Raw genomic sequence first — 25,255 nt, forward strand, 5'->3', positions numbered from 1 at the left:
CCACGTTCGCCGGGGAAAAGTCTCGACGTTTATTGTTTAAAACACCAACGGATTACACAACCAAATTGACCTGTTTACCCGACAAACATCATTCCACTTTAAATAAACAGGAATTATAATTGGAAGCGCCTTTGAATATCGGCCTTTCATGCTTGAGAGAGGCTGCTTGGGGCAATTGTGTCGAAGACCTCCGAGAACTTATTAATGTAAAGCGATTGCGATCGATGAGAAACTGGCACCTACTCCTTGAGCAAACACTGGAAACCGGGGAAATCCAGAAATTCGTTTGCCTTAGTCCTGAGCAACGTGGGACAACACCCTCGTCCCGAAAAGGGCCATTTTCGCCGAGGAAGACTGTAAAAATGTCAAAGACATAATGCCGCTAAACCAGAAAAATCACTTAGGAAAACCTGGACGAGGTGGGGTTTGTTCAAGAGGGAATATCAAACCATGAAACGTTCGGCATATATAAACCGCCCCCCATCACCACATCGCGAAAGGACCAGATCGATAGTAATTTTGGTAATTCAGTCTAAAACATCAAGATGGAGGCGCAGAGGAGCGAGTGTTTGTCCATGCCTCTCAGTCAAGACGGATTTAATCAATTTAGCTATTTGCTAATAAGATTACGGTGAAGCACTTCGTTAGCCCAAATTGCTGCTGCAGCAGAAAGTTTCCTTCAGTTTACTTCCAGATAGCTTTTAATTGAGAGCGCACTGATGATGGCGTAATTAAAACTGCCCGACAAAATCAAGCTCAACATTGCAGCCCCCCCACTAATTCCTCGACTTGTATTTGACACGATCGGGGTGACTATTAAGGGTCGTGTATGGTGGAGGTAGTCACGCGATGTTTTGCTTTTGACTTGTCAGCGAGAATTCTGGTTAATGATCTCGTTTTATCCTTAACCTGATTTCAACCCCCATTTGTCGCGAAAACGTGCAATATATTAGTCCTGATAATACGCGAAAACTTAGGGGGATGGTTAGAAGGATTTCTATAGGCGAATTAAACTTCGCGAGTAACAGATTCGGGAAGTCGGGCCGTGTACAGGGTGTTCCGAATGGAAAAGTAAAGTTCGTGCCCTCCAGAGTGAAACTAGGTCTCCGAGATCTTGGGTAGCTGATGATATGCCGGGAAAAACTGAGCGTTTAAGGTTTTGACGGAATCGCATGTAGAACTCCCGTCTACGAACGCTTATTAATCCTATAATTACTCCAAAAATTGAAGGATATATGGGAAAGTGGGTTTTCACACCCCACCTTAGAGCGCACAAAAAAATTATACATACGGAGAGCTCTCGGAGTTTGTACCCGTGAATTGCCCTTTATGATTGCTCGGTTCATAATATTTAGTAGTGTGTAGGAGGAAAATCGCGAATCCAAGACTCTGGAAGAATCGCGTAGAAGATTTCCCTTAAAAAAACATTGGGGCTCTTGTTGGTCTTGACATCACTGGTTTCCTGAGAAAGTCGCATAATATGCAATAGGAAAATGTATTTTTAATGTCAAAAATAAATGAAAAATAAAGTGCAATTGAATTGAAAATATCCTAAACAGAGCGCAAACAGTTTTCCGGACTTTTCATCTTATGGAGTCTCACAGGTTTTGACACAAGATCCCGTTGTTTTCTAATAGCGCCTCATTCGAATATCGATCTTCGCTTTTCCATTGGAGTGCCTTTGATGAAGAAATCGCTTCGCTCGCTTTAAGGAAGCACACATTATACCTACCCATTCGTTAATTCATCCAATTAGGTTGTAACAATGTGTTGTTGTTTCAACGTACGCTTGTAACGTGGGAAAATGCATTAAATTAGCTACGCTAAATGGAGTGAGTGCCTTTGTTTATCACATCGACCGAAATGGGCGTTAAACGGATCGATGGGAACTCTATTATAATTGAAAAATACACATTTTGCTATCTGGACACGTAATTAACATTAAATGGAACAGGTAATTAAAGAGACGGATGAGCGCAAGAAGAATTCTTTCCAGACTGCTCTGAAATAGCTTCAAAAGCTTCCCAACACGTTCAGCTATTCCATGGTCGGGGTAATTAGCGGAGATAATGTTTATTAAAGTTTTCCCAAAATAGTTTGGAAGCTGGGTACATACACCGGACGGCGCCACAGTTTATTATTGCCACCATTAAATGTCGATGACATTTGTTCGAAGAAGTGCCAAGAAAGTCGGTTGTTTGCTAGAGATTACGTGAGCCAACAACCATTTGCTCTCTGGATATTTGAGCATGTTCGAACAAGCTGAATTGCGAAGAGGAGTCGACAGAGTAGTGTGAGCATCTTGAAAATGACGTAAAAGTATAACGGAAAAGCGCATCAGGCATTTTTCGGCGATTCTCAAAGTCGCACGGCAATGAACTGAGAATTCGCGATTTTCAGTAATAACAAATCAGTTGCGTTACTCGAATCAAACACGTTGATATATGGTATTTAATTTCATAAATGAAAAAACAGGGGAGCGCGCCACTGCGTTGCAAATTGCTCGATCGCCAAAACCTTCCTTGACAATTCTTGAAATCTGCAATTTTAACTATGGTTTAAACCACTTAACTTTTTATGCACGTCACAGGGTTCATATCAGCAACGATGTCACGTCTTTTCAAAATTAATATGTAGCAGGGACGCTAGAAGCTCCTTACACCAACTGTTTGAGAACTTGGGCATTACACTAACAATAATGACAAACAACCAATAATAAATAACCAGGAGCACAATTTTCGTTCCGAAAAGAACCAATTTTTACCGCCGAAAATTAAACCGAAAAGGTCAACAAATTAAGCGGCAACCGCCCAAAAATAGGGTTATGTTTAGACAGTCAAATATATCTTTATCCTTTTTTGGCATATTAAGTTTGTCCGACTTGTCGTTTCACGTGAGGCTACTCGCAATCCTTACATTTTGTGAGGTGAATAAAAGGCCGCGTGATTTGGACCATATGTAAAAAGCATTGACGTGACAAGCGTTTTTGTTTGCCAATGCCTGCACACGCGCACGAATTCGAATCAATGGCGTACCAAATTGAAATCGTAAAAACCTGGGGGAAATTTGCAGATAAATTAATGCTTCGGACGAGTCCACGCCTCACATTTTCTGGAGCATTCGCGTGCTTCCGAACGAAATTGATCAAATTATTCAATACACAATCAGAATCCATCATCGTCATCACCGCAACCGCTATTTTTTTCAAATTCCATTAGCGTTCTCACTTTGAAGAACTAATTTAAGCCGCTTAATCTACCGAAATTATCCACTTTCGTGTACACGAAGCATTCTCCTCTCGATATAATAAAACTATTTTGAAAGTCATCTTTTAAATAGCCCGTGTGTATCGACCTTAAGCCCCTCAAACACGACTTCTTATCGCTGTTCCGTCTTTCATTTAGTTTTTAACAAGAAAAACCGTGTTAGCTACGCTTCATAGCCGCGATGGGAATGTTTGTGGCACGATGAAAGAACGCTTAAGCCCGCCTTGATGAAATATGAGATTTTAATTACTATTTTATAATAATCTTCCCTTTCGGGGACTGGAAATACTTGAAATAGTCCACTGACCTCCATCGGAGAAGTTTTGAAGACGTTTTTCCTCCCGCTTAATTCCCCTCGACTGTGTTTGAGGGGGTGAGAAATTAATAACAATCAGGGTGCCATCTGTTAACCTGAATTACAACCCCGAACTAATTAGACAGACCTCGCAATGGCATATAATTTATTTGGAGGTGTCTTACCGCTGCTACGCACCGTTGCCCCTTTGGCACTATCATTATTCATTGCTCCTTGTAGATGCCGCTTAATTATTCAATCTGATTTCCTGTCATGGAACTACAAGATTTCGGAACAAGTGTATGGAGGAAAAGGGTATCAGATACAGCTTTTTGGGAGAACTGGGAATATCTGGAAAAAGGGAAAAGGGCCCGGCCATAAAGATCCGTATCATATAATAGAGCTATAATTCCGGGCGAAGAAATATCCGGAATTAGTTTCTTAAATAAATGAAAGTTTCGAGGTTTTAGCTTGAGAAGGAAAATACACAACTGAGTTCATAACGGCATATTTGTCGGTTTTCATCATCAATTACTGTAAATGTCAAACCTCATTCCAGGTTGCGTCCAAATGAAGAAAATTTCCAGGTTGTCACCCGAATGGAGAACATCCAGTCAATCTACACATTAATTATCACGCCTTCGTTGGAACACGAAGCCTTGTCCTTTCCAAGTCGGAAATCCTCGATTCTGGATATTCTTGGATTGTCTCGAGAGGTATTTTTTGGTGAATGAAATGTTGCGATAAAAAATCGATAGAAAACGGTAGGGCGCCTAAATTATTCCTCTTCGGCCTTCACATAAAATCAGTTTTGGGGCACTGCAAGTGTCCTCCATTTAGCGTTTGAATCTACTGCTCGCGACCGCTTACTGTGCTCTATGAACTATGTAGATCATTGGCGTACCTATGACGATTTTGTAACATCCGCCGAAATTTTTCCTCCTATTTACGCTTTTTTATATACTGGGTATTGCCTCGAAATTGCGTCCGGTACGTCTCAGAAAACTGCAATTTCAAGTAGAAGAATTACGGTATACGTTTGAACATATGGGAAAACTTTAATCTGAATTAAATACAAATTGCCAAATGTGTCGCATGATGGATTAACAGATTAAGTGAAAAAATAAGCTTTAAGACTCGATTATCGAATTCTCGATACGTTTTTGAGGACAGCGATTTTAATAAATTGAAAAATTTAGAAATCACCATGAAAACGTCCGGAAATCTAATATGGGTTGACAGATTATCAGGTGCATCGCTAGGAGCGTTGATGTATTTGGGTATTAGGGTTTCCTTGTTTTTTTCATGAGAATCAGTGGCGTACTTCGTTTTTTATATGTCCTACGAATGTTGATAGTAAATTGCTTTTGTCATTTTAACTCCTTTTGATAGGCTTCAATGTAGAGAAAATTTAGTGACGCACTTCACTTTTTAGCGGCGACTTTTTCCTGAAGGTTGTGACTTTTTTTCACCCCTTTCGGAATGATTGTGATTTTTTCTTACGGTTGTTGCTGTGTCGTACTTCGAAATTCGCCTTCGTAGAACCCCCGTTTTTTTTTACTGTAAATGCACGATTTTCAAATTACTTAGAACCTTAATGCGCTCAACATGCAGTAAGTCATTATCGAAAATGATTTTATACCACGCGTCTCTGTTTTTACTGGACTAGGAGGCAAACTTCTGCAGGGCAACCTTTTAAGATCCTACAAATTTCGAATTTTTTATCTTCGGTTTGGGTTTGGTTAGTTGGATGGACTGAGGTCTGGACCGCCATTCGAGAATATTATAATTCATATGTTCCCATTTTTACAGGCTTCATGATAAAGCATGATACTGCAGAGCCCCTATCTTACAGTCAGTGGCGGAACTGGGAATACAATGGACACATTCTACCGTCCCACTTTAGCGCAATCAATCATTCACATCAATCCTCACACTTTCCACCCCTCAAAGCTTGAATTTGTCATCCCCATCCGCCTGAAAACGGGAAAATTCGTCCCAGGTGCGCACTTTTGACCGGCAAAAACAAACATTTACCCACCGCTTGTGTAGCAACAGCAAGTACTGTTATTGTGTTTATTATTATTTAATCCACACCACTCTCATCAATCATCCGGATTTTTCAACAAGTCAACGACACCACTAGAACTCGAAGAACCTTTGAACACAACACGCATATAAAAGCTTTAAGCTTTAAGCTTCGCTCTGACCGACCGATCGAACTCAACTGGCCCGAAAGTTGGCCCGAACTCTGTATAGTTGAATCAGCGGCGCGTTTGCACCCTCCGCGACTTACCTCCCCCCCCCTCTTTCCTATGGGGGTGGGCGATGCAGGGGCGCGCGGATTGATTAGTTTTGTTAAGCGGCCCCATAAAGCTGCGACAATCAGCTGTTGACAGAAATTTTAGGTGTTTTTGTACGAAAGTTTGCAGAGTTGGTAATCTGAGGCTAAGAAGGGCAGTTCCCTTAAAGTCCTTTGCGTGTCAACTTTACAAGTTTGTAATACAGCAATGAAAGTTGGCGTTAACGGGGTTGGGAAGTGACGTTTCAGAATTTTCCTTCGAAAATTGGTTAAAAACTTTATGTAATTAAAAAGCCCTTAGTCCAGTTTTAAAAGCTGCAGCAAACCCCATCTCATGCGCTTCAGGAAGTAGGTTGGCTTAGATTAGTCCGAGCTCAAGCCCCCGTTAATCCATTTTTAATAATTAAATGATTTTTTTTAATTAATAAAGTAATGAAATTTTTCACTAGAAATAATACAAATGCTTGTTTTTACTGGGAAGTGCGCAGATTTTTTCAAGACCGAGAATTAAATCAGAGTCGTACCAAGGGGGATTCAGTTTTATGTTGCTTATCGCTCAAAAATTCTGATGAACCGTGCGGGCCAATGATTGCAATATTTCGAGGTTTATAGAGGATTTTCTGCGGTCAGAAAAGCGAGAGGAATTTTTACAATATTTACCATTCAAAAGCCCCTTTAAAGCTCTTTATCTCCGAAATAAGTACAGTTAAGTCTTGAATCAAAGCTCGTCAAAAATAGATCGGGCGTCTGTTAAAAATCCCACTTCGTAGTGTCCGAAAGACGACAGAACTAAAACAGGAAAAGTTTTTCGCGAGAATCATCCCGGAAGCACCGGCTTCTACTAAAACCAGGAACGGATCCAAAAGGGCTAAAAATCCTGGAAAAGAAGTATAAACGATCGAATTTTTTTCAAGAATAGAAACAAAAGGGGCCAGTTTCAATAGATCTTGGCCCCTTCGGGCTCAAGTTCCCCAACAACTCGCATTCAAGAAGTGTGATTTAAAGGGGGCTGCGGTTTCGGCTTTCCATTGATAAAGGGCCGGAGTCGGCAGGCCGGTTTGCGGCCCCGACAAGAGCCCATAAATCACCGACAGCCCAACAAACAAACATGATTCTTGGTGGTTGCGGTATCCGAGTCCGACCAGCTACCATTAAATACGCTGCGTCTTGATTCCTCGTTTATCATAATTGGGATTCTTGGAGTTCGTGCTTCACACGCCGGCGTTTTTTCCATTGCAATCGAACAATGTTGAGTACAAAATGGTCTCGGCCATACCGGGGGTTTCCATATAAGAGCAAAGCGTTCGGGCAAATGCAGAAAACGAAGAAAAACCATGCGAGAAGAAGAAAAATAGATGGGTACGGAACGAAGGTAAGGAACGGGCGCGGAATACGAAATTGTTCGTTTGACAAGATAAAAGTTCGGGTTTGTTGTATACGTTTATGCAAAACTGGGGAACGGTAATGGAATTTCCTTTGCCGCTGCCGATTCCTTTTACGTAGATATACGGAATTATCCCGTAAGAAATAACGTTCCATGTGGCCAGGTTGACGGGGTTTTACGGCTCAAAAATAACACTCTAAACTTTGACCGTAAATTTCTTGATCCCGCCTATAAAAATAAAACTTTATACCTACACTTCCACTAGGTGTTTGGTTAAGCAATTAAGGCCTCAAATTACACACTTCAAATTACGGAAAGCCGCTCTAATGTAGAGATGAGCTCTTCGGCAGAGCGTCTTTAATTTCATGCTTGCCGATGCAGGCTCATCTCTAACTGGGAACGAAAATAAAGGAAAATTTAAAAATAAAAGTTCACTTTTAACCGCAGCAAATGCTCCTCACAACAAATTGCCGGTCGGTCCCCAATCCCGCTGTGACATTTACTTTCTGAATAATGCCTCAGGATTAGGGGATTAAGGTCCACGTTGCCCCTCCTTTCGACGTCACTGCTTTTCAGGATTAAAATTTATATATAACCGAATGAAATTGTTAATTATTAACGTTTTTGTGCGGTGGTTGCTTGTCAACATAAACGGAATTAGTTACTACAAATCCACTGGAAAGTTTGTCAAGTTTCTCTGGAAAAGCGCGAAGGGGGTGGAAGGGAGAAGGTTAGAAGATGCCGCTTGAATGAGATTGAAAAAGTGGGGAAACGGCCTCCAATGTTACTTATTGAAAGAATAAAGACGGAATGGCAGCGAGACAGTGGTCTGCCTGATTCATCATAATTTGCACGAATCTTTCAAAAGTATCCTTAGGCGCACCCTTCGGTACGATTCTGATTTAATCCCAACTGATTCGCAAATCTCAGTTTATGTAAAAAATCCCTTGGAAATCGATATCTTTTTAAGGCAGTGGCGTGCCAGATTATCCAGAATTTCCGTCGATCATCAAAATATGATTTAAAGTGCATTAGAACTCGCAGATAATTGACCTCAAAGGCCCAAGTGTTGGCCAATTAAGGTCCCACTAATTTATTCAGTTGGAACTAACTTCAAGATTTGTTTTGGGGATAACCGGCTATAGGAAGGTGACATGTCCTAAATCGTTCTGGCTTTCGAGTTAGCTATTTCCCACCTACACGCAGCAATATTTGAAAATTCCCTTAGTACCCTCAATGGCACATTTTCGTGTAAATCAGTCATTACCCCGAAAATCCCAATGCCAGCTCTAGATTTGAGTCTCGCCTCGCATCGGTGTCTAAACACAGAGTAATTCGAGGCTTTTGTTGGACTTTGTAGGGACAGCGACTGTGAGTCCTTCCAAAGTGACACCTGACTGAAACCACGTGACAATTAAAAGCCTTTTTAATCATGGAAACCCGTCCTAATTTCCACGCCTAACATCCATGTAGATTTCGACTCCCTGAGATAACTCTAGGCATTAATTTGAACACGTTTATGAGCCTATTAACCCGAAAGTAATAATAAACTGGTTGAATGAGATCATTTGTTGTTGGGAACGATCAAATAAACAGGCCATAAACAACGCTTTGGAGTGGCTTATTTTCACTTCCGTTTAATTACTAATGGTGGCATAAGAATATCGTTTGATTAACGTTTATGGGTGGGCCAGCAATGCAATGGCGAACCTGCAATGTTGCATAGAGTAGGTTCGTTATCGAACATTGTTATATATCGCAATTCACCAGCTGGTTGGGGCCGATGTGAGTAATTACAAGGTTGCGAATGGCATTAGCGGAAGGCGGACCGGGAAGGGGAAGGGGGGGAGGGGGAGGAGGTGCCCTTTCCTTAATTCCTATGTTTTTCGGGGATGGCATGCCAACACAATCTTAATCACGTAGTCTCATTAATTATGTCGCCGTCTTCCAGGGCCTTTCCCGAAATTTATGTCGCTTAATCTGGGAAGATATTCAAGGCAACGGACGCCGTACCCTCGGGAATTATGGACAAGACATGACGGTTATATTTCTGCGCCCTTTAAGCCTCCGATGACGACGCTGAAGGAGTTGGTGTGTTATGTCCGGGTCATGCTTTTAAATTGCCCACTTTACGTTTTACTGCAACGCGTTTGATTCGTTGGAAAAAGGCCGAAATTTAGGTTCATAAATTTCCAATAGTAGACCCACTCGAAAATAATAAAGGCTGAGCCAAAGCAAATTATTGCGAAATTAATTACCCCTTTTATGAGCCCGGCGTTTTCCTGAAAATGGAACAATCCGTCCATGGCAAAAACTTGAGCTTCTTTAATAAGTTTGCCTCCCTTATTTTCATCTAATTAAAAGTACGCAGAAATCTCATCCTCGCGATAAAATTATTTGAGTGAAGTCTTCGAATTAACTCTCGATAATTTATTATTAGGGAACTTGGCTCTCTAATAAGCAGTTTTCCAGGAAAGTGCCCTACAAAGGCTTTTGTTCGCCCAAGAAACCCCGTCGGCTATTTTCGTTTAAAGTCCATTTTAATTACGTATCATTTGGTATTTTCCCGACTCGACAAAGCTTTCCAATTATTGGTTTTACATGATATCACGAAGACGCAACCGAAAACAATTTATTGATTGCTTTCTATTCGTTAATGGAATTTCATAATGCGGCCTATATAAAGCACAAAACAACATGACCCCCCCCCCCCCCCCCCTCCCGTAGTTTTTATTCATTTCCCTCAATTTCGGCTATCCCCAAGGGCGGAAAGAATCTCCGATTTTTATGTTAACTGAGTTACTCAGTCCTCCCTTCTGTATCCTGCTCTCTAATCAAATTTTATTCCCTGTTGGTATATACCGTCAAATCACCGACCTTTTAGATGAATTAGTTTTTTATTTCCGCGCTTTATCACTGCGATTTTGGTGCACAAATTTGGTATTTTCACGAAGCACCAAAGCTTCCTAGATGCGTGACAAAGCTCAATTTCCAAAGTGCGGTTAATCTCCGAAATTCGGCACAGTCTTATAGACCCTAATTCCGTAACTAATATTCCAGATCAGCCCCACAAAGCCTCAGGGAGCGTTGATTTATATTTTGTTTTATGACAATTTTTCCTTCTAGCACTTTCTTCGACAATCTCCCGCAAATCGTGAATAATTTCTCCAATTAGGTCCCCAGTTGTCGAATATAAATTATTGCTCACAATCAGTTATTCAATGCCATTGAATATGAAGGGGAAATACTATTATGTAATCGGCGTACTCGGTATCCAAATTACCCTTATATTAGCGAGGAAACATAATAGAATACATGTGTCATTGAAGGGAGACTTGCAAGAGGGGCTGTCAAGGCTCCATGTTGAAGCCCATATACTTCAGGAGCTTCAAATCGTTTTAGAACCTGTGGATAATTGAAAAACATTTTTATTCAATGCCCTGTAGATTGCGAAGTATTTCAAATCTATCAATCACTCGAATCAATTTCCTGAAGGTGCCTTTATCGGTTTTTGGGCAATTTTTTTTAAACCTTCGTGAGGGCATAATTTGAAAAAGCGCCTAAAATTGTTGTCGATATGTTTACGATCCTAAAACTCTCCTTTTTCTACCTATAAAGTTTATAGCTTACCGTTGCGAATCTCGCTCTTATGCCGAAACTCTGCTTTTGAATATTTCACATTCTGTAAAGGTTACAGACTATCGACGGGAACTTCCGTAGTCGTCACTATTTTTGAGTTTTTAGAGTGATTTCCACATCGATTTGGCAATCCCGCACGCTAACCTATTAGTGTGTTTATGTCAATTTTGCGAAAACAATCGCGAAACGCGACGTTGCCGTCGAAGCCCAATTCCGGGGATCAAGATCTTAGTATCGACTGCGGTAAATAATAGATACCTCCCGATGCCACAAAGTCCCAAATGACGCGCTGGATTGAAACCAATTATAAACTTTATGTATTTAATAGAGAGGGCTTTATTGTGCTCGGAACAAAGATGCTTAATTGCCAATTGTTAAACATTAAAGACAATCAACTTGTCGACTGTGAACTTGACTTCCGTTTATTTAATTTATGTATGTTTAATGTGTCACTCTTCATTCTTGGGCGTAGGTTTTCGCCTAAAAATCCCCTTTCAGGGCTGTGTTATCGCATCGGAGCAATTTCCGGTGTCCATTAAATCACTTAGAATGGTAAAACAACAAAAGGCACTGATGCACTTAAGGTCTTGTTTGTACAAGTGTAAATGTCATTAGAAATTAACCCCGAGCGATGGTATTTTTCCAGCCATTCACGTCTTCTCTGAGATATCACGTAAACACACACAGCTGGTTTTCATGTATCTCACTTTAGTCCACGGCCAAAAACCTTTCTGATCCTCTTGAAATATCCTTCCATTGAAGGAGCTAAAATTGGGAAGAAATACTGAAGATTGGTGCGAGCTATGTCAACATTTTGAGCTAAGGAAGTTGAAGGGATAACGAGGAAATTGGTCGATTAAGGACGAAGTTGATGCCCCGGACTAGTGAGGACCACCCAAAAACTCCTGAAGGAATTTTTGTCAAAAACCTAGGAACATGTCGCCATAGCATATTTGATCGTTGGAAGGTGCAGTCTGCTTGAAGATGTCTGTTCTCTGCGTCGGAGAAGTACCGAAGATAAATGTTGGCTGTTCCTAAGGCACGTGCAAGATCTCGGAACCGAAGACAGAGGCTTAATTGAACAATAGAAAAGGTAATGAAAAAACTGAGCAACTAGAGATGGCCCGGATGGCCTGAATTAGCGAGGACTATCCGAGACATTGGGAAGTAATTTTTGCCAAAAACCCATGAATTCCTCCCCGTGACACATTTGATTGTTGGTATGTGAGGTTCCGTTCAGGTTGTCGTTTTCTCTGCATCGGAGAAGAACCAGAGATAAATGTTTGCGATTCCTAATGCACGTGCCAGATATCCGGACTTCGATTTATTCTTGGCGAGAGGTTTAATTGAATATATGTCAGACCTGAATGTCTGCGATATATAGTGCAAAAGCGTCTGAAAGGGCCCGCAGGATGCATTGAACTGGGCCGGATCCAATAATACCAGTTTGGAACGCCGCACTGCAGAAGGATTTAATTCGAAAGCTTTCTCAACAATCGTGCAACATTTTTTGTGGATAAACTGCAAGTTGATTAGGAAAGTTATTTCCATTAAGTTAAATGGGATTATTCATTACGATTTCAATAGGGCCGGTAATGAGCGCTATCCAGGTCAGAATGGAAATCGATCAATTTGCACTTTATTGTAGCTGCGATATGGGTGTGAAGTTCATCTTTTGCGAAGTTGGATCTAAAGTGGTTAACCCGGGGCCCCAACACCACAGACCGCATCGTGACATTTGCGAAACTAATGCCTGTACATTAAGTGTAGCTTGCTCAAGTTTATTTCCAGATTTCCAGGAATTCAGGCTGCAACGCCGCTCTAAAAACCGCTTAAAATGAAAGTGAAATAATATGTGGCGTGTCGCACTGAGGCTCATTCAAATCCTCATCGGTGGAGTATCTTACCGGATACCTCAAATTCCCTTCGTGCTAGGAGCCTTAATTTACCTTCAGATCCTAAGAAATCTTGTTCGATTTTCAAATATCGCCCATTTTTCCTGCCATTTCATGATTTTTCCCGAAGCGATTATGTTTGATCTTGGGTGGAATTGCTAATTTTGCGTTGACAAAAAAACATGTCGGCCGCATTACGATTCTGCCTGCTTGTGGGTTAATTGCTCGATTTTAAAGGGCGATTTTGGCTGTTTTTCTTTAGTGGGGCCACGTTTAAATTTCCCAAGTTTCGCTTTTGAAAAGAAAGGTTTTAGCAATCGCCATGTATAAATATTATTGGCCTGTCTCGAGTTATGCATAATTCAAAACAAAGCTTTTTTTTCAGTTTTTCTGTGAAAATTGCTACTTCGCGTTGATATTTGGAGCAGTCCTGCTTTGGTCCCGATGAAAATTTCAATTTTTGTGATAAATAATGAGGCTCATTATTTTCAGAGAGCAGTTAAAATTATCTCAGGAACTGGAAATGATGGATTCGGAGCTTTGTCCGGAAAACTGCTGGCAAGAAGTGGAAGTGAGGTGGAGACATTTACTATCCAGAGGAACATCTGGAAGCATGGGCCAAAAAACGGGGCTAACAAATGGAATGCAGGTGAGTACAGCTTACTGGATTCTCGCTTTAGTTGTTTTGACTAGACAAATTCGTTTTTTCTCATTGTTAAGGAGCTTAAGTCGACGCGACTCTCAGCAAACAAATTCCAGCCGAACTGAACTTTTTACGCACTTAAATCCCGATTTATTGCGACTTTAAAAAAATAATAAAAAAGACCTGAAAGTTTATTTTACCTTCGAAAATCGCATTTTTACGGGCACCCGAATTTAATTTCGCTAAAAGCGGCCATTATCGTGAAACTGGCCGCGTAAAAAAAGTTTTTTGCGGACGCGATCGAACTTTAAAGTTGATTAAAAACATAAAAGGCCCGGTCTGGATGGAAGTCTTTTAAGTCAATTGTGTTACGCAGTGATTTTTAGCCAAGGCGATCCAATCAACGACCGGATTAAGGTCCTAATCAAAAACTCGTTATTTGGGGCGCAACCCCACGGGAATGCCACCCTTTCGGCCCTTCAAATTCCACTCCACATGATAATGGTTTCAATTATTTCTCGATGCCCATAATAGAGTTTACAGGTTAATGTTAAAAAAAAAAAACTCAGGAATTTCGCAGGATTAGATGCAGCAAGGAAACCATATTAAAGCGAAAGTTTTAGCCATGGATGGATTGCTCCACTTCCGCGAAATATAAATAAGCTCATAAAGCTGTAATTAATTTCGTTCCCGTTGAACAATATTAGTTTCGCATAATTTTAAATCTGGCTCCTTCCCAACGTCGACTGCGGGGAAGCCCGGCAAAAATTACTACATTCAAAGGAAACTTTGCGAAAATATAATATTTTCAAGGGATTCATCCCGGCAACTACAAACGTGAACAAAGGAACCCTTTAGGCGGCTTATAATAGCATTATTACGACAGGCAAAAACCCCGGATATATGCCAGACTGGAAAAACCCACATTGCATCAGATTAAAGTTGAGCGATCTGGGCCACACTTTAAGGCATAGCGACTCGCTTTTTCCATGTTTTCCATGGCATTATGCAAAGATATCGGCCAGTGTCATGTAAGACGTGAATAATTGAAAGGGCAAGAAGCGAAAATGCATGCAAATTTCTAACGAGCACGGCACTAGAGGCACGTAAGCACGGCGAGAGGTTATTTTTGCGAAACAAAAGCTCGAGTGTCGTCATTAATATTAAAGAAACCCTTTCCTACATACGTAATGAACCGCCCTTCGAGTTAATATAGATTAGATCAATTTGTTAGCTGCACTTTTAATTATCCTCGGCACGAAATGCCTTTAAGGGTAACTCAGATCTCCAAGCGCCGAAATGCAGAAAATGCATCGGGCTTGGGATCATCGAGGAATACTGCACGCTGAGGGGGAGAATCATGATTGATAGTGATTTAATGTCGATGCGGAAACCCGAATCTGGCAAATGCGAAGTTCCCATCTTCTTAAATGAGTCGCCGAATGTGGCAAAGAACGGGAATTTTTAAAACTACATTCCTGCAAAGATGATCCTCGCGGATTCTCGCCCAGTCCGGCTCTGATTGATTTCGGGCTCAATTGCCCATTTCCGCGCTTAAAGAGGAAAACATTAACTACCACCTTGTATGAAGATTATTTGTGCGGCTCAGTTCGTTGCGCCATTAAGTTGAGCAGAAATGTGTAACGAAAAGGTATTTATTGTTCCCGCGATAATCGTCCCTTCGGATTCCCGTTCAGTACGGTCCTGTTTGATTTCAGAAAATATTGTCAATATCCTGGATTACGCAAAAACATCGTAGCTTTTTCGTCGTGACAATCATTATCGCAGATTGGAATTTTGATCCACTCCGACGCTCCTTAATTCCGAAGAACTTTTTGGCCCTGACTCTGTATAAGGATTATTGGCGCGTTTTGCTTAATGGGGGGAGTAGAATGTAAAAAAAAATTGATAATTAAGAGCTCTTTAATTCTTAAGTTCAGTTTAGATCTTCGAGCGTTAAAACGCACAGAATGCATCTTCTCTGGAATCACCGAGGACTAGCGCGTACTAAGGGGGAGATTCATGATTGATAGTGATTTAATGTCGATGCGGAAACCCGAATCTAGTAAATGCTAAAGTTCCCATCTCCTTAAATGAGTCGTCGAATACAGCGAAGAATGGGAATTTTTGAAACAAATCTACCGTGCAAAATGGATACATTAGAGCAACAATGGCGATTTCCACTTACGCTAATGGATCCCCAACTGGGAAATAAATTTCCCTGTCATGATTTTGTTTTAGAGTTAAATTGTTTTCGCTATGATTTCCGTAATGAAATTGTTTCCTAAGAAGTGTTTTAACGATCGTTTTTTGCCCTAATGTGGAGTGAAGAGCCCTTTAATGACGACAATCCCCAAACAAATCCCCAGCAAACTTTTACGAAATATTTCAATTCAGAGGAGGCGAAAATGTAATTAAAGTGTTTGTGTTGCCGTAAAGAATATTAATCACGCGCTGTTTATAAGAGCCGAAGATTGCCAAAGTTGAAGTCAAATTTTCCCTAAATTAAGGGAATTAGATTAACGACTAATTTCCAGCAAAAACAAACTAAATATAAATAAAAAAGAAATTAAGTCCCCAAATATTATCCCACTTCACAGGGAAATTAATTCAACTCCGCTTTTCGAGAAGGAGTTTCGACAGTAGCGCAGCCATTGTAAACACATCAAACGCTTATTTAGACCGAACTCAAACCCCGAGATGACTAAATAATTACAACGGAACCGAAATATATTCAAGTTACACTCCTTAATGCAAACAGGAGCTCACCCGTAATAAATCCTAATTAAAACATAGCCGGCCCTACGCCCTTATATAATGCAAATCAGGACGGAATGTAGCGAGGACCGGCCTGCAGTTGTAATACACATTTCCAGCTGGAAATTGTCCCCGGGCGTTTTGGCACAATAAACTGGAAACTTTAGAGCCAATTTACTTTAGTGGCTAACTCTTTTGGTTAGCTTCTGGGGTTAGAGCTCTATATTTTCAATTTTCTCATGTGTCAAGAAACACCAAGGGCGAAGTGTTAAGTCCTTGTAAATCGTGCACTTGTGCATTTAAGTGCCCGGCGTGAGCTTACGATAATGTGTATCGCTATTACCGTTTGAAGCAACAAATATGATTTCGCGAGGAATAGTCACGGGGAAGAGAAATATGTGTATCGTATTCACTTAAATTGTGATAAATCGGAATTCGTTGGGGAAAACCGCAGAAAATAAGAAATGCAGAATCGCTGAAAACCTCAGATAGGTACTGTAATCCGTGAACTTTCATTGTATATGACAAATGGTGGCGTGCTTAGCGATTTTAGAGCTTTTCAGAATTTTTAAGTATTAGTACCGCTTTTCAGTATCCAGTTAGTGAGAGGCAATCAACAGTTAACTGGCGGATGAAGCGTTTTTAAGTGCCAGGTCAGACTTGACCAGCAGTTAAATAAAGCTAGATGAAACGCCCCTGCATTTACCGGAGACATTTTGACCAATGGTTACCACCGATGGTAATGTAGTTTTAGGAGGACATCGTAGGATCGGCTCTCTGTGCGATGAACAGTTAATTTTCCAAACATGGCTTAAATGGAGAAAACCACGGATCATCTACCGCAACAATTGATTTTATCACTGAAATTCGACGGCTCCTGCCTTCCATCGCCTTATGAGTTCGAAGCTTTCGTTTTGTTATAAAACTCGTAGCCTGCATCGCTGTGTTATTAAAGAACATTTGCCTGAAACTTGGCTCTTGCTTGACTTATTCCACACGCTCAATGCATCCAGACTTTAAAGTTTGCCTCTAATAAAAGTAGACGCAAACGCGTTTTATGCACTTAAACTAAGTTTTCCCGCAATAATTCACGTCGGAATAAATAAACAAACGGGTGCAACACACTTGAAAGAAGAAGAAAACATAAAACCATGCCAGCCACTATTTCAGCAGCGAGAAATTTCCGTGTATTATGCACCAGGCACAAACACTACAGCGGCGCTGGGAGTTGGCCCGAGTTTTTGGCACCGGGCCAAACCGTATTTCTTTTCGGCATCCGGCAAAATCGATAGACGAGCGTGTGTTCGCACAATATTCATTGACATCCGCTAGGTAAATCCCCGCTTTCAAGCAAATTTTCGCAGGCGAAAATCAACCCGAAACTCCCCGGGGCGCAGTACAAAGAGCCCGGCAAAATTGGCGACCGGCCATCGTTAGCCCCAAAGTCTGCGCGACAGTAAAGATAATTGGCCCTAAAGTTTCCAGTTTATCGTTCCAGAACCTCCGAGGCCAATTTCCAGTGAGAAATGTGCATTTTCAGGGCCGGCCTGTCGTCGTACATTCACCAGCGATTTGCATTATGCAAGCGTGTATGTTGCACGGCCTGTTTTGATTGCAATTTATTGCCCCAGACAAACTCTAATAGAACCTCGAACCTAAAACTAAGATATCGGTCATTTGATACACGTTTCTGGGGTTTCGGGAGTAAATCTACCGAATTTCGCGTTTGAAAACATATTGGGGGGTGATTACGACCTGTTCTCTCGCACATACGAGGGAGAGGAGTTTTTGAACAAAACAAACTTGGAAGGAACCGCAAAACCGCCACTTCCTATCGATTAAGTGGTATTTTTATCGCCGATAGTACAGGCGATTTAGCAAATATCGGACCGGCGAGCGCCTCTGGTCGGGAGTTTGCAAAAGAATAAAATATCAGAAATAACTTACGAGAAGTCGGGCAAAAATTATCATGCTCAAATTGTCGGTTCGAGCACAACTTGAGGGGACAATTCCATGAATAAATCAGCCAAATTGAACCAAAGGGACCTTTGTAAATGTATTAACAAATTTTATTCCGGCAGATTGTGACGATGATGTAGGAATTTTAACAATGTGCCGCAAGAATTTTCTCGTCCTTCTTACTAATTTACCCGGTGGTAAATTACGATTCGATGGTCTTTATTCACACACTTCGTTTACATGAGTGGAATAATTCCTTTGCCGACTATAAAAAAAAAATATCAAATTAATGTTCTTTCTTGACTTCCACTGAACTGTCAGCGTTCAGAGGGCGAACCATTGCTGAATAACAATTTGCATTCCCCAAGGCAAACACAAACACTTGATTACTTTTTCACGTGCCCAAACTGGAAATTTTAATAAACCCCCGCCAAGTGGTGAGAATCGCTTAGGCAGAGGTGATTTGCTGAATGATTAATGCTTTGCCAACTATTTGTCATTCTTCTTATAAGTAATGGTTGTCGCATTTGACCTCCTTTTTTTGGAATTCTATTACTGACTTTATCGGAACGGAACATTCCACGTTGGATCCGATCAAATTCAACGCAGATTTACGAGAATGTCCCTTCTTAATGATTATTGGATTATTCATTATTCGCGTGTAAGTTTACCTCTAAGACCCATGACCCTTTAACATTTATATAAGACGTATGAATAATAAACTCGCACGTAGGAAATATCATTCGATCCTTCCGTGGATAACGGAGTTTTGAGCAAATACTGGCCGTTCATTGCAATGAAAATTTCAGTTATTTATAGGTCAACGTGCGTGATCATGCTTGTTGAGCTTTTGGCAAATTTTAATTTGTCATAAAATCCAGAAGTTAACGGAAAATCATCACTAAGTGTTAGGAGCAGCCGAAAGACCGATTTGCCCTAACCAAGAAACGATCAGAATATGAGTCTTCAGAGTCGATTATTAGACTGACGAATGATAGGGATTTCACGATTTTTCCTCATTAATTCGCCCTTCGAGCATCTGATAAATTATTGATAATGGCTCTTCAGTATTTCAGAGTTTAAGTAAATTAGAACTATTAGATCAATCGGGGACAAGAATTTTTTAATTTATACGCTTTCGCTGAGTGTTAAAATGTTGAAATTATTTCTCCCTTAAGTTTACGTCGGAGCGCCCTCAAAAATGGCAATTTAACATGAGATTAAAATTAAATGCGGAAGCTCAAGTTAATGTAAACTATGTGAAACTGGCAGATTAAAGAGGGGAGCCGTTTGCCAACAAATGCATTTAAAATGTTTGCAATCTAGAATAATAATGATTTAAGGACACTTTCCGTCGACTGAGTGTTAATTCGTTCCTCTAACGTAAGAAAAACATTCATTACTGGGAAACCTGTCATTTACAAATAACATCATTTTTGACACAGGAAGTTTTCAGGTGCAGACAGACGCATAAATCAAGTGCAAACTAGAGCACTTTTCTATATTTGAAAAATGAAATGTTTAAAATTTTACCATTTTTAGTTTTTCTTTCGTTTGCCCTATCATCCTGATTATTAATTGCTCTCACTGTCAGACCGACGCGGGACTCGAGAGTTTTCGATCAAGAAGCTTCCGAAGAAATCAACGATAGAATTCTGCATTTAAGAAATATCTCCATGAATATGGAACACATAATTTACATATCAGAATTTCACCCCGAACCCAACAAAAGTTGCTTTAGACCATTCCACCGATGAAGGATGGGATTAAAAAAAAAACACATTTTATTGATGATACGAGCTTCTCGAGCGTCCGAGCTCTTATCACCAATTTTCTCTCGACTTTTCCCTCACTGAGAACTCAAACGACTATGTCAAACTCATTGGAGATTAAGGCGGGATTCTGGACTAACCTGGTCAAAACCGTCACACCGACGAGGACCGGGAGTTCTTTAAATTTACCAACTTCAAATTTTTTTCAGTTCGAAACCTTTGAGGCACGCTTTTCCATTAAAACTACCATGGTCCTGGCGTAGCGAGCAACAGCAACAAATCGAAACCATGCGAAATTGGGTCTTTAAAGTTCAGGAATAAACCACCGAAAACTAGAAAATCGTTAAGGGATGAGGGTTTTTTAAAAATACATTCGAATATGCCGTAAAACAACCGTGCTGGTGCCTCAAACTTACCAGCCAGGATTGCAAGACTGTCGGCCAACGAGATCCAGATAACCCAGTTACATATCAGTCACTTTATAAGTCAAAAACTATTCACAGACACTGAATCCCTCGGTTACGCGAAGGACAATTTCGTCCTTAATAAGTCAAGGATTGGACGATTCACATCTCTCAGTAGATTGAAAGATAATTGAGATTTGTTTATATTATGTAGAGGCGTGTGCGTTGGATGCCCGAAGCGATGCCTCCATCAGCTAGAGCCTCTTTCGTACTAAATCCTCCTCAACGTCGAATATTGGAGGCATTCGCAGAGGACGTCGACCACCGCCGGGAATCGATGCGCCGCGGCGGACGTCGGTCCTGCGCCCCACATAGCACATCATCCAAGATTTGGATGGACCACGGTTTTCAGGTGCCAAATGCACTGCTAAGACTCACCTCATTAAAAATCAAGCTCCTAGAGAGGGCAATTTTCCTGGTAACTTTTAGACTTTGGCCGAAAAGAAACTTTTCGGGGGTCGTTTCCGACACTGTAGGATGAGCTTTTTCATGGCATCAATACGGCGTTCATCAGCAAAAAGGCAATTTCGAAGATTCTGATCTGGCGGCATAGAAAATGTTCGACGGGGGAGCGAAATGTTATTAGGATTTAATGATTTTCTTGCCTACGTGTGAGCACAATAGATATTAATCTATCCGAGTCTGGGGCTCAGATATTCGATTCGATTATCTGACGTTGAGGCTTTCTTAATTTGTTGAAAGGAACTTTCGACATGATGGAATGATTTTATTCTTTTCTGGAGCTTTTTTTGATAATTTCACGATCTATATTGTGACGGAGTCACGTGTACACGCGTAGCTTGAATAATTGAACCATCGAGACACTTTCCATACCGTGCAGAAAATTAGCAATATGAGCCGAAACCATCCAGTTTGGTAGATCAGAATTCGGTCTGGAAATTCGAAAGTTTTGTGAAGTGTAAATGTGAGTGGCAGTGCGCTTGCGTCTCCGATTGCTTCTGGACTGGTAGCTGGACTTTAGGAGCCTCTATCGCTTTTTTAAGCCTGCATTTAGTGATTTTTGTTTGCTCTTATTTCTTTATATCTTCCCCATTGACGATTTCTCTAATACAGTTCTGACTTTTGAAAAACAAACTTGGAAAAACTCTGTTACTATTAAAGACAAGGCGCAGATCGTCGAAGTCTCATGCTGAACCCCGTTCCACAGGAGTTCGTCGCAAGGGCCCAAATGTGAAGGAGCTCTTTTGTGAGCCCCATATCGGGGTGAGGGGGGCTGTAGGGAATCACGAGTTTCTACTCATTAGTTTGGCCTATCACATAGATTCTCTGCAATGTGTGTATAATGAAGATCAAACTCTTCAAAAACAAATCAAAGACGTCCTAATTGTGACGTGCACAAAGTGAACAGCTCCGGGTGGTGACAAACGATCACCCTTTTAATTCGGCCACCGCAGCATTTGCTTGCCCCCGGGAGATACATTCGTAAAACACACATTAGTGACGAAGGGGGAGCGGGTTGCCACTGAAATATTTCAATTTTCTCACCCCGGACACTCAATTTATTCAGGCCCGGGGGCTGCAGATGGACGTACGTCGATAAATTAGACTCGTTAAAACGTTACGTAAAACCATGTGAGAGAACCGAAAGGCCATTCAAGCCCTGATTGCGCCCCAAGACTCACGTACGGCCCTGTTTGCACAGCACTCATGACTTCGCTGCAGTTGACTTAACGGACGTGGACAAAAGGCCTCACAAATTGCGAGGAATTGAGAAACAAAGGGAAAATAATTTGAAAAAACACTGGGTATATTTTCAAATCTGGAATATTGATAAGGAAGAGGTAAAGACGTGAATCCTCGGTCCCTCGGTCTCTTCGAATAACTCATCAAATTTTATTGAGGCAGCAAAATCCTGAAAGATACTCGACTCTTCTGGGATTTGGCCCCTTATAGGGAAGATTAACTTTCCAGGCCCCGGCAATACTTCAAATCGAATTAAACTTTATTAGGCTTAAATATTTCGTATTATTGAGTGAAACGGGGTCTGCTCATTTTGCTCTTCTGGGGGTCTTTCATGGACAATGACACCTTTTCATTGGACAGCGGTGCCCAGACAATAGGCCATTAATTACCGATATACCACCAGACCCAAAAAGGGCCAAAAAACTGGTCGTTTCGCAATAGCAAGCGGCACACTTTGGCGCATCGCATTTGCAGTTATGAGCCCCAATTTCACGGTTGGCCGCCCCCGGGGCCGCCGCCAAATCTGCTCGTATATCTATCGATGGATAAAATTCATTACTGCGCCCTTTGGCGGCGGCATGCGCCCGTGAAATCTCTATACCCAAATTCTAAATAAATTTATTCGACATAATTACGGCGGTCCAGGTAGGAAAGTTGCGGCGACAGATGCGCCCCCGGAAGTTCCTCCTGGAAAAGTTTCCAGGCGTTTTCATGCAAATGAAATCCTCCCCCATGCATGAATTTCTTATACAGCACAATTTGTCTCGAATAAAAGTAACGGAGTTGGAACTAATTGCTGCCACGAAAGTGCCCTTTTTGCACACCCAGCGATCAAATAAAGTTTTCAATGAACATAACGCACGTTAAGGAATTTAATTACCAAACACGACACGTTACGTGATTGTTACGTATGAACGTGGCAAGGGGTGAATTACCCCTGTTTCGGCTTAAACTCGACTAGACAGTAATAAATAGCCTTAACTCGATCAGTGGGAATTTGGGAAACTTTCCGCATTAATCTCCGGCTAGCCTTGAATTCGTTATGGCCGAATTCAAGGAAAAATCATTGATGTACAGGTAGAGTCGAGAAATTCGCGTCAGTCTGTGGTGCTGTTGTTGAATTATGAATTTCAAAGCCGCAGGAGAGACAATTCGGCAGGAAAGTGGGTATCCCATTTGCATGGAGATTCGGAAAGTTTTCTAGAAAGTTCCGGAACATCTGGTGCGAGTCAAGATGCTTGTTTCTTTAGTGCTGGGTGATTTTAATCAGTGTATGAACTTGAGGGTTTGTGGGCCAGAATCAAACGTGTCATTTGAAGGGCAGCAACTTTGGGGCTGCGATATTTTCAGGTCGAGGCGGTCTCCTAAAGTGAGCGAATACGAAAATCTAAAATTCAATATGCAGCTTTCCAAGTCGATTGACTCTCTTGAGCTCAGAGGGTTTCTAAATTCAAAATGGAGTCTATGAAAACTGAGGGATTCGGGTTTGTCAAGAGTCAGGGTCGTACTGATCAAAATTTCATAGAGGCAAATCCTCGCTCTCAAAATCGGGATACGCCGCCGAATTTATGGAATTTTTAAGGGCAAAATCGTGGGTGGGACAAAATGACATTTTCAATTTTGTTTGCCTAAAATAAGGGACGTACTACATAGCTCTTCAATTGGGTAAAACATGAGCCAAAACTGATGTCGAACGAACTAATACAGAATCTCTCAAAATCGAGCTACGCCACTGAATCTATACGGTCTTTAAGATCTAAATTGTGGAGTCTACGATAACAGTTTTAACCCTCTTTCCTATTAACTTAAACTCATTTAAACTAATTCATGGATTTTTCCATCACTACCACTAAACCACCACCCTTCCTCTGTTACATGATTACTATCGATTGCACTACATATATCTCGTTACATCCGATATCAAATTTGTGCTACGTCATTGGCCAAAAGGCATTACGTATAGAAAATCATTCCATCTATCCATTTAATGAGCATTTGAGTCACGATGATCGCCCCTCGCACTAGATCAGTGCCACGTGTTTTTCTCTATGAATCGCCCCTCTGAGAGGCATTGTGTAACACTCTATACATCATAATCGACGATCTAGTGTGGAAATTAATGGATTATCGATTTCCTGGGTTATTGCGATTAAATTTACTCTGGAACAATGTTACTTTTTCCGTGAAATAATGGCTCAGAGAGACACAATGAGAGTCATTCTTTGAACTTGGGCATTTAATTGAGGAAGAGGCAGTTCCGACTGGCTTCCTATTGTCTTAGCCCCCTTTTATCTTGGATGAATTTAAATAATACGCTTTCTCGAGCGGGATTAAAACCACAGCAATTTCCAAGTAGAAATTTATTTTAGAAAATACTCGTACAAAAAGAAGAATTGTTTCTAGACTACGTTTACTACGGTAGCATCGAGTTGTTCTTTAGCTTTTTGGGCATCCAGAAGCTGGATAGTTTTCAGCTCGCTCGCAGAGGCCACTCCGCTGGCATCGTTGCAGTAGTCCCTAGAACAGGAGTAGCAGTTGAACGTGGACAAGTCTGGATAATAGGAAATCAGGCTTCGGTAGATGTTGTTACAGGTATCTCCGCCAAGATCGCAGCTTCTAGACACCACAAACTGTTTTTCTGGAAAAGAACTTTGATCAAACCAGCGGTGTCATGAAAAGAGTCCAGTCTTACGAGTAACGTAGGAGACACGTGTACAAACGTTGGAGTCCGGACAGGTGGTGTAGTTCACTAAGGGGTAAGGGCTCATTGGGTCAATGCATGCTGTATGGTCCCTGTCGCTGTAAGAGTTGCATTGGTAGCATCCCCTGGAGAGAACACCTAATCGACAATTCAGTCGCGCAACTGCATTATTATTCTTATTATTTAGAAAACTTACCAGCAACCAGGGAGATCACAACCAGAGCAGTCAAATAGATTTGAGACATTTTCTATTGAGAACTGAAACCGTTATGCTGGTTGCTGTTTTAATCGACCTATTTATAGTTAAGTACACCTGTGTTCTTGTTTTTCGCAGTGTTATCTTATTTACTTTATTCGAGCCTTTTCGATGGAAATCGATTAAGCGGTTCTAACAAATGCTCGTCTAGTTTCTGGAGTGGATAAGGAAGAACGGATGGATTGGTTCCAGGAAAGCATAAGCTTTGGATTTTTAGC

General features: G+C 41.1%; 2 protein-coding genes and 1 long non-coding RNA gene across 11 annotated transcripts in view; 1 reads left to right on the forward strand and 2 right to left on the reverse strand.

Annotated features, from left to right (window-relative positions):
- Ten-m (teneurin transmembrane protein Ten-m) overlaps window positions 1–20,571 on the reverse strand; it is a 95,178-nt gene extending 74,607 nt beyond the window's left edge. For 7 of the 9 annotated variants that reach the window (XM_066298286.1, XM_066298284.1, XM_066298290.1 and 4 more), the window contains exon 1: window positions 5,603–5,770. The gene's annotated coding sequence lies outside the window, so the exon portion shown is untranslated. Of the gene's footprint in view, window positions 1–5,602; window positions 5,771–20,328 lie in introns of those variants that run through there. The other 2 variants (XM_066298285.1, XM_066298281.1) reach the window with 1 other exon arrangement.
- The window catches only part of LOC136347922 (uncharacterized), a 62,612-nt gene that overhangs the window by 13,963 nt on the left and 23,394 nt on the right, over window positions 1–25,255 (forward strand). The window contains exon 2 of the long non-coding RNA XR_010733551.1: window positions 13,274–13,430. This is a non-coding gene — a long non-coding RNA (uncharacterized lncRNA). The remainder of the gene's footprint in view (window positions 1–13,273; window positions 13,431–25,255) is intronic.
- LOC136347851 (uncharacterized) lies at window positions 24,426–25,120 on the reverse strand. Its single transcript, XM_066298192.1, has 3 exons — window positions 24,978–25,120; window positions 24,773–24,919; window positions 24,426–24,718 (listed from the first exon to the last, which is right to left on the reverse strand). Exons 1-3 carry the CDS (start codon window positions 25,024–25,026, stop codon window positions 24,480–24,482), a joined length of 435 nt encoding a protein of 144 aa, XP_066154289.1. The 5' UTR covers window positions 25,027–25,120; the 3' UTR covers window positions 24,426–24,479.

Source organism: Euwallacea fornicatus, chromosome 30 (assembly GCF_040115645.1).
Source record: "Euwallacea fornicatus isolate EFF26 chromosome 30, ASM4011564v1, whole genome shotgun sequence".
Lineage (NCBI taxonomy): Eukaryota > Metazoa > Arthropoda > Insecta > Coleoptera > Curculionidae > Euwallacea > Euwallacea fornicatus.